The 13,598-nt window shown below is 33.6% G+C and overlaps 1 protein-coding gene across 3 annotated transcripts in view; it reads right to left on the reverse strand.

Annotated features, from left to right (window-relative positions):
- LOC110038999 (protein FAR1-RELATED SEQUENCE 6-like) overlaps positions 1-9,881 on the reverse strand; it is a 42,371-nt gene extending 32,490 nt beyond the window's left edge. Inside the window, exons 1-7 of one of the 3 annotated variants that reach the window (XM_020743930.1) lie at positions 9,611-9,881; positions 9,299-9,445; positions 7,081-9,231; positions 6,882-6,992; positions 6,677-6,787; positions 5,950-6,000; positions 5,748-5,873 (exon numbers count right to left, since the gene is read on the reverse strand). In XM_020743930.1, the coding sequence (XP_020599589.1) occupies positions 5,838-5,873; positions 5,950-6,000; positions 6,677-6,787; positions 6,882-6,992; positions 7,081-9,231; positions 9,299-9,442 (2,604 nt within the window). In that variant the 5' untranslated portion in view covers positions 9,443-9,445; positions 9,611-9,881 and the 3' untranslated portion in view covers positions 5,748-5,837. Of the gene's footprint in view, positions 1-5,747; positions 5,874-5,949; positions 6,001-6,676; positions 6,788-6,881; positions 6,993-7,080; positions 9,232-9,298; positions 9,446-9,588 lie in introns of those variants that run through there. The other 2 variants (XM_020743931.1, XM_020743932.1) reach the window with 2 other exon arrangements.
- Between the last annotated feature and the right edge of the window lie 3,717 nt (positions 9,882-13,598).

Here is a 13,598-nt window from a genome sequence, read left to right on the forward strand (position 1 = left end):
TTTTTATGTTAGATAGGGGAACTTGTTGGTCTTTTTATAAAAATATTTCGCAGACCAAACGGATGTCACAAATTGTTTAGTTTAGATGATTGAATCTCTATTACAAGTGATATATTTATTCTTCGGGATAAATATGTTGCTTGTAGTATTGTATTAAATCATCTAAACTATTTAAAAGGTGAGACTCGTTTGGTCTCACTTATTTTAAAAATTAAAATGTTACATTTAAAAAATCAAAAAAAGGTTATATTTATATTTAAATTATTTTCAAAAGCACAAAATCATCACTCTTTTTCAAATCACGAAGGTTGGACAATAAAACGGCCGACAACGTCTCACATATTCAATTCAACTTCTGGATTTTTTTTTACACATTCACTTAATGTGTTAGCTTTGAATTTCTCCAGACCTTTTTAGCAATTGGTAGAAGTGGGGGCTATAAAAAGGAAGCGATTTTGCGAACAATGAAAGATTTTCATAGGAGAAGACTGTAGGTACTTGCAAAATCTGGTGTGCTGATTTGAATGCTTTCAAAACCGTCCCAAATAAAATTTGCAGCCCCACATTTCTTATTAATTTACATAGCTAACACCTTAACTTTTTCTTACATACACGCCTCATTAACTATACATGTCATATTCTTGCTTTAAAAATCATTCCATCTCGCCATGTATGAATTAAAGGATATATGCTGATCTATTTCCCATGTTTTCAATGATAAAGTACCTTTCAAAAGACATTGATTTATTGTTGTCCTTAGCCCTCAAAACTTACTTCGATTGTATTTATTTATTAGATTCATTCTCATAAGTGATAATTTGTCAATTTCTTTTCTAAAATAAAGTATTAGAAATAAAGACATCATAGCCTAAAATAAAATTCAATACGACTACCTTTTTCATGAATTACTTCAAAACTATAACAATCATAAATACTTCTAAAATTTTCTCTCTACCAACATATATCCAGCAATAATATTTTTAAGTGATTCCAAAATTTCTTTTTAACATATATCCAAATTCACTTTGGGATCAACACTTACAATATTAAGAATGTTATTATTAATAATAATTTTTAGAGCTACAATTATATTTGTAATTCTACTAATTTTTACAACATTTCTTTTAAACTCATATCTATAATTACACCTAAACTATTTATATTATACGACTCCAACCTGAATATTAAAATTTTGAAACTTAAGCGATCAATTTTCTTAGTTTTTCTCCAAGATATTTAGTGTCTTGGATTCATAAAATATTTGTTTTCCCACGAACCAAAATATCTACTAATTTATTAGTTTGCTTGTGAAAATACACATATTTTAAATTTTTATCATAATATTAATTTTATGACGAACTTCTTTGCTCTCGTTTGTCCATAAAAAGAAAATCTTTATTTATTTAACACTACACTAGGGCGTCGTTGCAACGACTCTTACATGCATCGCTTCTAAAGGATGTCATAACATTAACAAAATGTTTTAAATGATTCAATGTCATAATTTTCGATAAAACTTTCATGCTGACGGTCAACTACCTAACACAATCCTCCACTTTTTTTTCCAGGGCTTGGGACATGCAAATGGTAGTGTTGGGTAAATAATGAATATCAATTAAGATTATTTTACTTATATTTATTTTATGAAAAAAATAGATTAAATTGCATATGCCTCACCAAAACTAAGGCAAGATGCGCATTGAGATGGGCCTCATGTAATGTGAAGCATTAGCCATATATACTGCCCCATGAGGTGCAAGCCGAATTGCAGATTTTCCAAAAAAGGTGAGGTGTGCCACATATTGCCAAATTTGAAATCAAGATGAAGAGTAATAAGAAAGAATTAAGTTATGTGATGAAGAATAGAACTTGAATGGAGAAGTAACCTTATTATACAAATTCAAAGAATGGTATCATCAAAGATATGGACCTCTGATAAAATAATGTGAGCTTCTTACCATGTTAAAATCAAACATAGATGTCAATCTTATCAAATCAACGCATCACTATTTTAAATGGCGATAGGATATAGAAAAATTACATAGACGGCTCCCATAGAAAGTGACATAGATGGGCTTGTTAAACTTGTATCAATCTTGCTAAATTATTATGCACTGCTTTTATAGATACCACTGGAATACCCATGCAGAACAGCAAGACAGTCACAAGCCAAAACTCACTCGCAGTTCCCTCAAGATAGTCACAAACGAACATGTTTTCATCATTAGCTTTCATTGTAGCTGACCAGCTAGCTAATTGTCATCATTACCATCAGGCTTGTACTATCTATTTAGAGTTAACTTAGGGGTTACTTGATTTGAAGGATTTTGATTTCAAATTTTGTAAACGCGGGGGTTTTATAAATATTGGCATTGGTTTGCAAAAAAATTAAAATAAAATTTTGAGGAATAAACATTATCTCCTAGTTCAATTTTAGTGAATTCCAAAATTGATCGGATTTTAAATGCATCTAAAGTCGTTGCTACTACCACTGGTTATTATCATTGACTATCATCAGTCAACAGAAACGTCATTACCGTCACTGCCATCCACCACTACTACCAATCCTTGCCACAAGCTACCCAACACACTGATCTGCTGCCAACCACCATCACTGAGTTTTACAGCAAATTCATTTTACTTCAAAAAAAGAGATAAAATCTAACATTTGTTTTACACTCAACAAAACACTGGCAAAATATTTTAAAAACATGATTTTACTTTACACTTTACTTTGAATTCTCTAGAATTCCAAATACTTACTACCAATTGACCCCTTAATGAATTTTCATTCTTTTTTCATTCAAGATAAATATTGTATGAACTGTTAAAAGCTTATTTTCCCTCAACCTTTTTGCACATCTTATTCAAGTTACCTATGGTATCTCCTTTCCACCTAATTTTATCTAACTATTCCGTAGTAATTTTAACCACACTATTGTTGTACATTTCTACCTTTCGTCGTTACAAGTTGAAATCACCTAATTATATTTACCTTATCTTAAATTCCATAGATTCACACAATCCATCTCACATAATTTTTTAATCAGTCCACCATGATTTCTTCACACATTCATCTTACTATTATCAACAAAATTACATTTGACATGTGCCCTGATTAATTTTAAGCTCATAGAGTAAAACAATACGATTGGTCTAATTGTATGTTAATAAAATTTAAATTTCTATCTCCGTTAAATTTAACTAAATTTAAATTTGAATCACCTAAACTTAACTCGAATAGCTATAACTGCCTTCTTCTATATACTAGACCCAAGTACTTAAATTTATCGCTTCTTAGTATCATGTTATCTTCTAATAACAGGACTAACAATTATTACCATCACACCAACTAAAGTTATAAATCATTGACACAATCTTTATAGTGCAAATAAAAAATCCTCTCCCTTTCTACTAATTCAAACAAATATCTCACTCACTAGAACTATGTTATTTCTTAAGAGTGCATATATGATAGTGATGCCTATCTTTAAACATCCTTTCTATGCATCTCCATCCTAAATAACAAGATAGAGTAAATGTTGATCCTAAGCATTTTAGCAATCCAAGTAATCAGTATCATGCTCTTATGTGCGTCCTTGAGCAACAAGATGATCTTTATGTCAAGTGACAATATTAATAGAGTTGAGTTTGATTTTGATTTTTGAATGTCAAGCAACAACAAAGTACATTGTCATGAGAGTGCGGCATCAGAAGACCATATCCCTTGTCTTTAGAGAGCATGGAATCCCAATGACATGCCCAGTCACCATTTGGGTCCTTAGCTGCTTGCATATAAGAGGATGGGTTCAATTGAATTGTTGGACAGTGATGCGGATTGAGAGGACGCTTCAGCTAGCATGGGGTGTATGTTGGAGATGGAGGTGAGATGTTGCTACAATAAGGGGATTGGAGGTTGTGGTGGAGATGGTTCCGATTGTGGTTGAGAAGTGCTGGTAGGAATTGGAGTTTGTGGAGGAGATGTTTGGCTAGTGGGCATAAATGGAAGATGATGAGGCAATGCAGCTAGCTATCAGGGTTGGAGATGGGGAACAAGGGTTGGTAGAGTTGGAAATGAGGCGGGAGGTATGAGGTAGAGCAAAAGGTAGCAAATGAGCGGAGCAAGGCTAGGTCATGGGAAGTGAAGGCAATTATTGATGGTAAGGGTAGCTAGTTTTATTGAAGATGACAATGACGAGTAATGATAGTTTTTTCCTGTTGTGGATCGAAAATATGGCAGGATGAATATGAAGTAATTTTATGGATTATAGCATATGTATTCTTTGTGTAGTAGGTGAAGTAGTAGTGGAAAATATGGCAGGATGAATATGAAGTAATTTTATGAAGAGATTGTGGCTTAATCCATGGAAAACATAAGCAGCCAAAGACTTTGAAATGGGAGTATGTGGGAGGTATGTCATATAGACTGGTAGGGTGACTGCATTTCTATGATTTTTTAGGGTAATTGGTTGATTAAATAGACTGCAGTGAGAAGAATATCGATCCACAAGTGGTAAAGTAGCTTTGCCCTGAGAACTAGCATACGATTTATTTATGTGGAAACCATTAGGTCCAATCATGCCATTTTGTTCTGGAGTACAAGAGAGGTTGTATGGATGAATAATGAAAATTGCAGTTAGGAATTTATGAAGAATTTTATTAACATTTCACCGTCACCATCCAAATGTAAGGTTTTAACAGAAGTGTTGAATTGATTTTTTACCATGATTTAAAATTGAAGAAGATATTGAGCCATTTCAGATTAAGAATCAGTGAGAAGAAGGGATGAAGATACTATCTGCTATGAGGGAGGCAGGATCTTTCATTATTGTTTTGTTAATGGAGGAGGATGCAGAATGATCCATAGACAGGAGGGTCAGTTTCACTAATAAAAAGAGAATAAAGAGAAGTGGATGCTGAGAAAAAGCTCGGATACCACGATAAATGGCTTAATTATGGCATTTCATTACCGATGGGAAAACAACAAAGTTCATATATTACTATGTTTCCTCATACATATAATACGAGTTACAGAGAAGGAAAAATATGCAGGAAAGATAATTCTACACAGCTGTAGGTTTACTATTATCAGAGCTTCATGGGCCTGCAGGGAGCTGTTAAACATGGATGGTGATGATCGTTTGTCTTGTTAAGTGTGTGCATCTGAGATAGGTTCTGCATATGTGGTGGCTGTGCTGGTTTGTTGCTCTTTGCCAGAGATAGTGATGCCATTATTACTTACAACAATGCCGCACACGCACAAAACTATAAACAACAACACCAATGAAAACTACCATATAACAGTACTCCAACGACTCTCCTAGTTTTTTTTTTTTTTTTCCCATGCCTGCTCTAGTAAAAAATCATAAACTGCTGCTCACAAAACATCAATATTCAGTTAATTTGAGATTTGCAAGAAAGAATTTGATATGAAAGAGTGCTTGTGAACATTTTTATCAACTCCCACTGAACCTAGAGCCTTGATATACTTGTGCAGATAAACATTTATTTTAGCTTTTAAACTAATTCAAACTTAAAGTATAGCAAAAGTAATCAAATTAAAATAAAAAATTTAAAAAAAGTAGAACTTTTATCAGTACTAAGGCTAAAACAATGACATATATTTTGTCAAATAGGAGCAACATCAAAGTTGTAAGCAGTCATTGATTCCAGATGGCATAAAATCTTATTCAGTTTGTGTATAAGAAAAACATAAAAAAATTCCACGATCCTAAAACTGAACAGACCTTATATTCACCAGTATCGCAGAACCAGAAAGAATGCCGTGTAGCATACAAAAAAGTAAAGAAGGAATGGCAGACTGGCAGTTCCAATTCTCATCCGGGCCTCCGCCCAAAAGGTGGCTGATCTTCCTGCATTGCATATCAAGTAATCATAATCCAAAGAAAACAACAAAATGACACAAATATGCCAAAACAAATTTAAAACCTGAAAAAACGGTTGGTAGAACCATTGCACCCCTTGTTGGTTGCCAAGGCTCTGCTATGAAAGCAACAATGTAAGGCAGAAAATATACAGAGCAAATTTACTGTAAATTATCAATGTTGAGAAAGTAATTGAAAAAAGAAAATCCTATTACTAGTCATATAGAGTAGCCCAGGCTTAAGCTTGAGCTTGATTAATAATTGAGATTGAGCACCAACTTAAGCTTAACTCTGCAACTTAGACCCAGCTCACAACCAACTTGTTAATTATGAAAGTCAAAAAACAATATTATATCAAGCTAATTTTATAATAAAATGACAAATATAATGAGCAATCATGAGGGAAATAATAAGAAATCATTTGAACAAAAATATTAAATATAAAATATCATTTTTTTTAATATTTTAAATAATTAAAAAATAAAGTCTTGAATTTTAATAAATATATTTTGAGTATATTTTATATTCATTATTTTTTCAACAAATCGGCTCACGGGTTGACGTTCGAGCCAGGGCTGGCTTGAGCTTGGCTTGTTAGCTCACTAAGCTCAATTCACAAGCCACTTATCGAGCCAAGCTGAACTATCTCAAGAGTCAGCTTGCCTCAGTTACACCCTAGTCATATAAGATAAAAGAGCAATATTAAATTAAAAATAGCTCAAATAAATGAATGTAAGCACAAAGGCCACTCTAATTCCCTCTTTCCACTAAGCTTAGAATTGTTTACAAACCTGTAATGCATTGGCGGATTGCAAAGCGGTATGGTTACCCATGATATCTGGCGGGTTAGCGTGGATTCCGTAATGGCCGCCAAATGGTACTTCATTTGGATTGACTTCCTCCTAAAGTCAAAATCACCAAAGTTTACCAAAAAAGAAAATCTTCTATAAAATAGAAAATAACAATATAGAAATAATTGGTTAAGCTTTTGAGAACCATCAGATTGACACCACCAGGTATTCTTATTTGAGCAGCAAGTTGTGAAGCATTCGGAGAAGCTTGAAGCAAGCTATTCTGATTATCTATCATCGATGTTCCCAAGGTATCCTATACATGCATCATCAACAGGATTTACTATCAATAACCATAAAAACAGAAACATTAAAAAAAAAAAAATCATACCGCAAACAAATACCTTTCTCTTGTTTGAGTTTGGTAACATCTCCAGGCTGACCTCTTTTACCTTTTTCGGAGGTCGACCTCTTCGTTTCAGTGATAAAGATGGAGAATTCTTGTTCTCCTCATATAAGCCATATTCATGTGACGCATGATTCTCATCACTTTCACTTAACCTATTGTCAAATGGAAGAAGTCTCCGTTGCAGGTCACGGAACAAGTTATCATCTAGAAGGGACTTCTCTACTTCCCTAATTAATTTCAGTGTAAGCTGGTACTTCTCATCAGACATTATTCCAATATCTACAAGGCTGAGACAACGCATTGATAAATTATCATAGCGCTCCATTGTACTACTGTTCAAACCATCCTTTAATTTCTGAGACATTAAGTTGAGTTGCTTGAAATCTTTTCTCCAACGGTCAACAAGATGCCTTGCTGGGATGTCATAAACCTGCTGTAGCTTGAGAACTGACAATGCATGTCTACATAAAATGCCCCTAAACTGGAAGAATCCACAAGAACAATGCACTTGAAAACCATCAATATTGTATAGCACATTATAGTCTTTGTTTTCAGTCTTTTCAATTTCATTGATAAAAGCACAGTCTCTAACTTTATAGGTAGAGCTAGTGGCATCAACCTTGATTAGTGAGACTTGACAATAAAGCCCCCCTTTCAGCTCATCCTGAAATAGTTTGAAAATATTTAAGGTATATAATTTTGAAAGTTGTTCTTCCATGTGATATTTTGACACAAATATACCAGCATTGTAGAAGGACTCATAATCTGCCTGCGCTTCCATTTCATATTTACTTTGTAGAGCCACCTCATAATCGTTTAAAAATTCCTTTAAACATGTCTCAACATACAGGTAACCTTCAAAGAATGAATTTATTCTCTCCTTGTAGTGGGTGATGGACATTCCAGCCCAAAAAGTGTCCTTCAAAAAAGCAGGAATCCAAAAGCTCTTAAGTTTATATAATGAGCTAAATAAATCATCATCTTTGAGTCCAAATTCCTTGATCAATCTACTCCAATTTTCTTCAAATTCATCAACTTGGGATGAATCAAATACTACTTTGTTCAGTACTCTTTTAATGGTTTTATATTCCGCATACTGTTTCAATTTTTCCTTGACACTTTTCATCATCCTCCATAAACAAATCCGATGACGCGCTTTTGGAAATGCCTCAGAAATGGCATCTTTAACCATTTCAGACTCGTCAGTTATTACAGCAGTTGGAGCTGACCCATGCATGCAAGTCAGCCATGTTTTCAATACCCATACATAATTCTCCACTGTTGGTTCGGCAACCAAACCACAACCCAGTAATATTGACTGTCCATGATGGTTTGTTCCAATGAATAAAACAAGAGGAATATAAAATTTATATTTTAGGCAGGAGGTATCTAATGAAACAACATCACCAAAGTGCTGGTATGCAGCCCTGGACCTACCATCAGCCCAGAAAACATTCCTCAAATGACCTTCAATATCAAGATCCATCAAGTAAAAGAAATTTGGATTCTTTGCTTGCATTCTAGCAAAAAACTGATGAATAACTTCATTATCTCCTTCTTCAAGCTTCAGTCTGCCTCCATCAATGAAGTTCAAGCTTTCCCTGCCATCAGCTGATATACTCTCATGTCCCCCTGTTCTCACAATCATATTAGACATTCTAGTAGACATCTTCTTGTAGCATTTTAGGAAACGAGCTGAAGATGGATTGGTGGGATGGTTGTGCTCAACATGTGCTTCCATTAAATGTAGCAACCCATCACCCCATAACTTCACAACAATCATGGCCTGGCAGTCTGTCTTGGCAGTGGGACGGGATTGATAGCAAGCGTTTTCTCGTCCCTTTCCTCCTTTAGTGCAGACGAGTACCAGCCGACGGCAAAGGCCATATGGTGTAAAAGATGACTTCTTTACTGCAACACCAAAGCCCACTCTCAAAGCATATAGCTTATAAAAGCTAACAACTTCTTCATATGATTTGAACACCATTCCCACTTGAGGAGTTCTACCATCCATGACAACCACTTTATCATCCATATCCATCTCATTCTTGTCCTTTTTACCATCACAATTGGCGTCACCATCATGCAGATTGATCACTTCTTTACTATCTGTTGATCCTTCAACGATACAATTGGCTGGAACAACCTGAAAAATCAAATTAATAAATAACACTAAACAGAAAAAAGTAACCACTTACAGGCATGATATTCACCTGGGAAGCCACATATTTTCCAATGTCAGCCTCACCAATCTTCCCACTCTGATCAAGTTGGTTATCAGTATAAGCACGAACCTTCTCTGAAATCACATTATTTTCTTCAACCAATACCTCTTCCATTATGTGCTCATCCGCCATTATCTTGAAAAAGAAAACACAAACGATAGTAGACAGCTTTATGAATATTAAGTATCAAAAAAGCAAACGATTAAAGGAACTTGTATCCATCAATGCAGTATCTAAGGGGGCATTTGGTTGCAGGATTTAACTAGGACTTAACCTACGTTTTCTTGAAACCCGATTTACCTCCTTTTCTCTTTGAACCTCGGATTTAATAAATGATGCAGCTCGGCCGATTTGGGAACTTAGAAGAGCAGAAATGCGAAAGTACTTCCACGACTTCTTTCCTGCTTTTTCGTCGAGGATTCTGTGTTGGCGCGGTCGCGAATTCCTCGCTTATTATTTGACTTCGAGGGTTTAATTGACGGAGAAGTTCCCCCGAAGGCTCCCGTCGCCACTTCTTCGCCGGTGCTTCGTCGAGGGTTTCGGGTCGGCACGGGAAGGCGGAGGAGGGGACGGTGTGGCTTTCAATTAAGTTAATTAACACAAATTTTCAAAAATTAATTTTAATAATTAATATCAATTAATTTAAAGATATTAAATTAAGGATAGAAATATTATTTATAATTTGATATAATTAGATAACTATTTTTATACTGGATTAATGTTATAATTTTTTAATTAATGATTAGTTTCATTTTAATTCTAATTTAAATAATGTAATTTAATTAAGGGTGTTTTTGGAGCCAGAAAATTATTGCTTTTGAAGAAAAAATCCTCTCGTGTAAATGCGGGTACCGCTCTTTAAAAAACAAAAAAATGTGCTTTTTTTGCTACGCAATGACATGTTTTGTAATATGCTAATTTTCTTTTATATTTAGTACTTTAATTTTTATGAAGTTACACTTTAAAGGAAGATATTTTTATGTTTTTGTTGCAATTATAAAATGTAGGAGATTTGGAGCAAATTGCAGTAAAAACAAGGCAAATGAAGCAATAGCAGATTGACACTTTTGCGCCAGCTTCTAGCGCTTAGGCGCCAGCTTTTGGCGTCGTTCCATGGTGTCATTTCGCCGCAAATGGGTGCCTTCGCGCCAATTGATGTCCAGCAAACTGAGAACATGGCGTCTGACAACATAGACTGGCGCCTAGGCGCCAATTATTTGCCCTGCTTACCCGAGAAGGTGGCGCCTAGGTGCTAGAACTAACCTGGGCAATTTCTGCAGCAGTTATGGACGAATTTGAAGGTTATGAATGGGGAGAAGTAATTCTAACAGTGGGATGACCATTTTGGGGAGTCAAGGAAAGATTGTAATTGTGCGGGGAAGTAGAGTTCAAAGTTAGATTTTGTATTTTTCTGCATTTTTTTAGAGAGAATTGAGACGATATTGTAAAGGATTGTTGTAAGCAGTGCAAGTAACACTTGTAGATCATTTGGAGAGGAGTTTTTACTTCTTTTCTCAGGAAGAAAGATGAGTGTTTCATTCTATATCGTCTTATGTTAATTGTAAACTTATTGTGTATTAATTTTTTTATTATAAGATAATGGTTTGTTGTGTTTTCTTCATGCATTGTGAGTATTTTTTTTTTCTTTCTCTTGTGATGAAGTAATAGTATGAGTAGGACATGTGGATACATTTAGAATAAGTTTTTATTCATTATTGACAAATTTTTTACTTCATGCTTCATTTACTTATCAATCTCATCAATTAGTATGTTAAAACATGTTGTGAATCCATAATGATTTGAGAGGGCTATGGCTTTAACAACTAGCAGAAATCACATTGCACTATTGGGTGAAGGAAAAGTAATCCATGAAGTAGTGAAAATAGATTGGGAGATAGGTTTTGATGGGGTAACTTGGAGGTTTCTATGGTGACGTGCATAAATATTTACTTAGTTAAACCAAATTTCTTTATGCACTTGAAAGAGGGTAAAGAAGATGTATGCTCCTATTTATCACTAATTACAATCTATATTCTAAGTGTTACATTCCTACACACATTACTTATTTCATTGCAAGGAGAGGGTATTTTTCATAACTTGTTCTTTCTCAAATTATTTAACTTTAGTAAAATTAACTTTAGAGTAAATCATTAGGTCTAGTGATAAGTTGGTAGAATTTTACAAACATTATTTAAATTGACTTTACTTTGAGGCTAAGACTTATTATTGTAGGCTAGATATTTTCTTAAGTCTTTAAAATAACAGCCTTCCATGTTGGATCAATACTCTGAACTAAAAAATATGATACTACTTGAGTGATACATACGCTTGTGTAAAATATCTAGTGTGTAATGCTAAATTTTGCAAAAACTCATGTTATAAAATTTATGATACATGTTTTAGATTTAAAATATTTCATCTAAAAATGCTACATATCCGAACGGTCGATCAAGTTCTTGGCGCTGTTGCCAAGGAAGTGTGGCGGTTAATTTGACTTAGGAAAATTATAGTTGGATTAATTAGACTTAGAATTTGAAAAGCATATTGTAGTTTTCTTTGTGGAAGATTTTGCTTGTGTGTTTAAATATAACAAATTAAAAACTAAAAAAAATATTATATTTAAGTGTTTGTTTTGTGTGTTTTTCTGTAATTTACTTATTGAACTCTTAGTTGTGTATCCGTAGTGCAGGACCTTTAGGACTTGTACCTTACGATTTTGAATTAGAAAGAATAATTAGAAAGATTAGAAAACAAAAAGGACTTCATCAATTTGTAGAAGAAATAGTGAATACTCAACAAAATAACTTAACTTAAACTTAACAAGTTTTCTAGAACTTTGCACTACATTTCGTTATAATGACATGTCAAATGACGTTGTTAGACTTTGGATTTTTCCCTTTTCCTTAAGGGATAAAGCTAAGATATGGTTGAATTGATTAGAACCTGGATTTATTATAACTTGAAATGACTTAACTCATAAATTCCTATGTATTTTCCACCTTAAAAAATAGTTGAACTTAGAAATGACATTACTACATTTTGTCAGTATGAAGGTAAATCAATATACAAAGCATGAGAAAGATTTAAGAAACTTATTAGGAGTGTCCACATCATGCTTTGCCTGATTTGTTAATCATTCAAACTTTTTATAATGAGTTAGTAGATTCTCTTAGATCTATCATCGACGTTTTTGCTGGTGATTCACTCATGTCAAAGTCATTTGATGAAGCTTAATCTTTAATTGAAGAGATTTCTACAAGTAATTTTTAATGGCCTTTTAAAAAGGTAAATCCTAGAAAGATAGCCAGTGTTCATGATACATATGTGATTTCATTTTTTTCTTCTCAAGTTGTCGCAATATCTAGAAAGCTAGACCAATTTGGAATGAACTAACCTTAAATACCTTTAACAATTGAAGAAAATTCATGTGGAAAAAAGTTTGACTCTAACACTTCATCATTAGAGACCTTAAATTCTATTTATAACAGACTTAACATGTCTTGTTCCAAATCATATAATTCAGGTTGGAGGAATCATCCTAACTTTAACTGAAATAATAATTCTAGTGGGGTGATCCAAAAAATATAGTTGTGTAAAGCTTATAAAGTTGACTCCTCTTTACAACAATGCCAAAAACTTGATGTGTTATTTTATGAATAAGAAATTTAAGCAATTTATGTTGGGATTCTACGCAAGTATACGTATTGTTATCAAGTAATATAAGACTTTCTATTTAAGCCCCAAATATCGATCCCATGAGGAAGGTTTAAATTTGAAATGATAAATTAACCAGAAAATTCACAGAAATAAAATGAAATTACTGTTACTAATTTCGAATTGTTTGAGATACTATCAAAACTAAATTATTTACTACTAACAAAATTAAAATGCAAAGTTTAAACAGTAACTACTAAACTATGTTTAATATGATGAAGTTTTCTAATATGAAAATGCATCTTTCCCACTACAATGAGTTTTTGGTAAAATGAAATGAGAAAAATGATTTAAATATGTATTATGCCAAATATGAGCAATTTTAATTCTCTACCCCAATTCAGTGTTGTTGACCTCACTTTTGGTTGAGGTTTAGTTTTCCCTCTTTAGTAGCCTAGGGTTTAGCAATAGGGCTTTTCTATTGACTATTCCTAGAAAACTAGAAAGGAACCTTCATCATTAGAAACTCTAAACTCTTCCTTGCTCAACTTGAAGTTCCACATATTGGTCCTAACTTCTAGCACTTAGTAGGTGGGGTTAGTATGGGGGATCTCAAGGAGAGTCCCTATACGAC

This window comes from Phalaenopsis equestris, unplaced genomic scaffold (assembly GCF_001263595.1).
Source record: "Phalaenopsis equestris unplaced genomic scaffold, ASM126359v1 Scaffold234721, whole genome shotgun sequence".
NCBI classification, from domain to species: domain Eukaryota; kingdom Viridiplantae; phylum Streptophyta; class Magnoliopsida; order Asparagales; family Orchidaceae; genus Phalaenopsis; species Phalaenopsis equestris.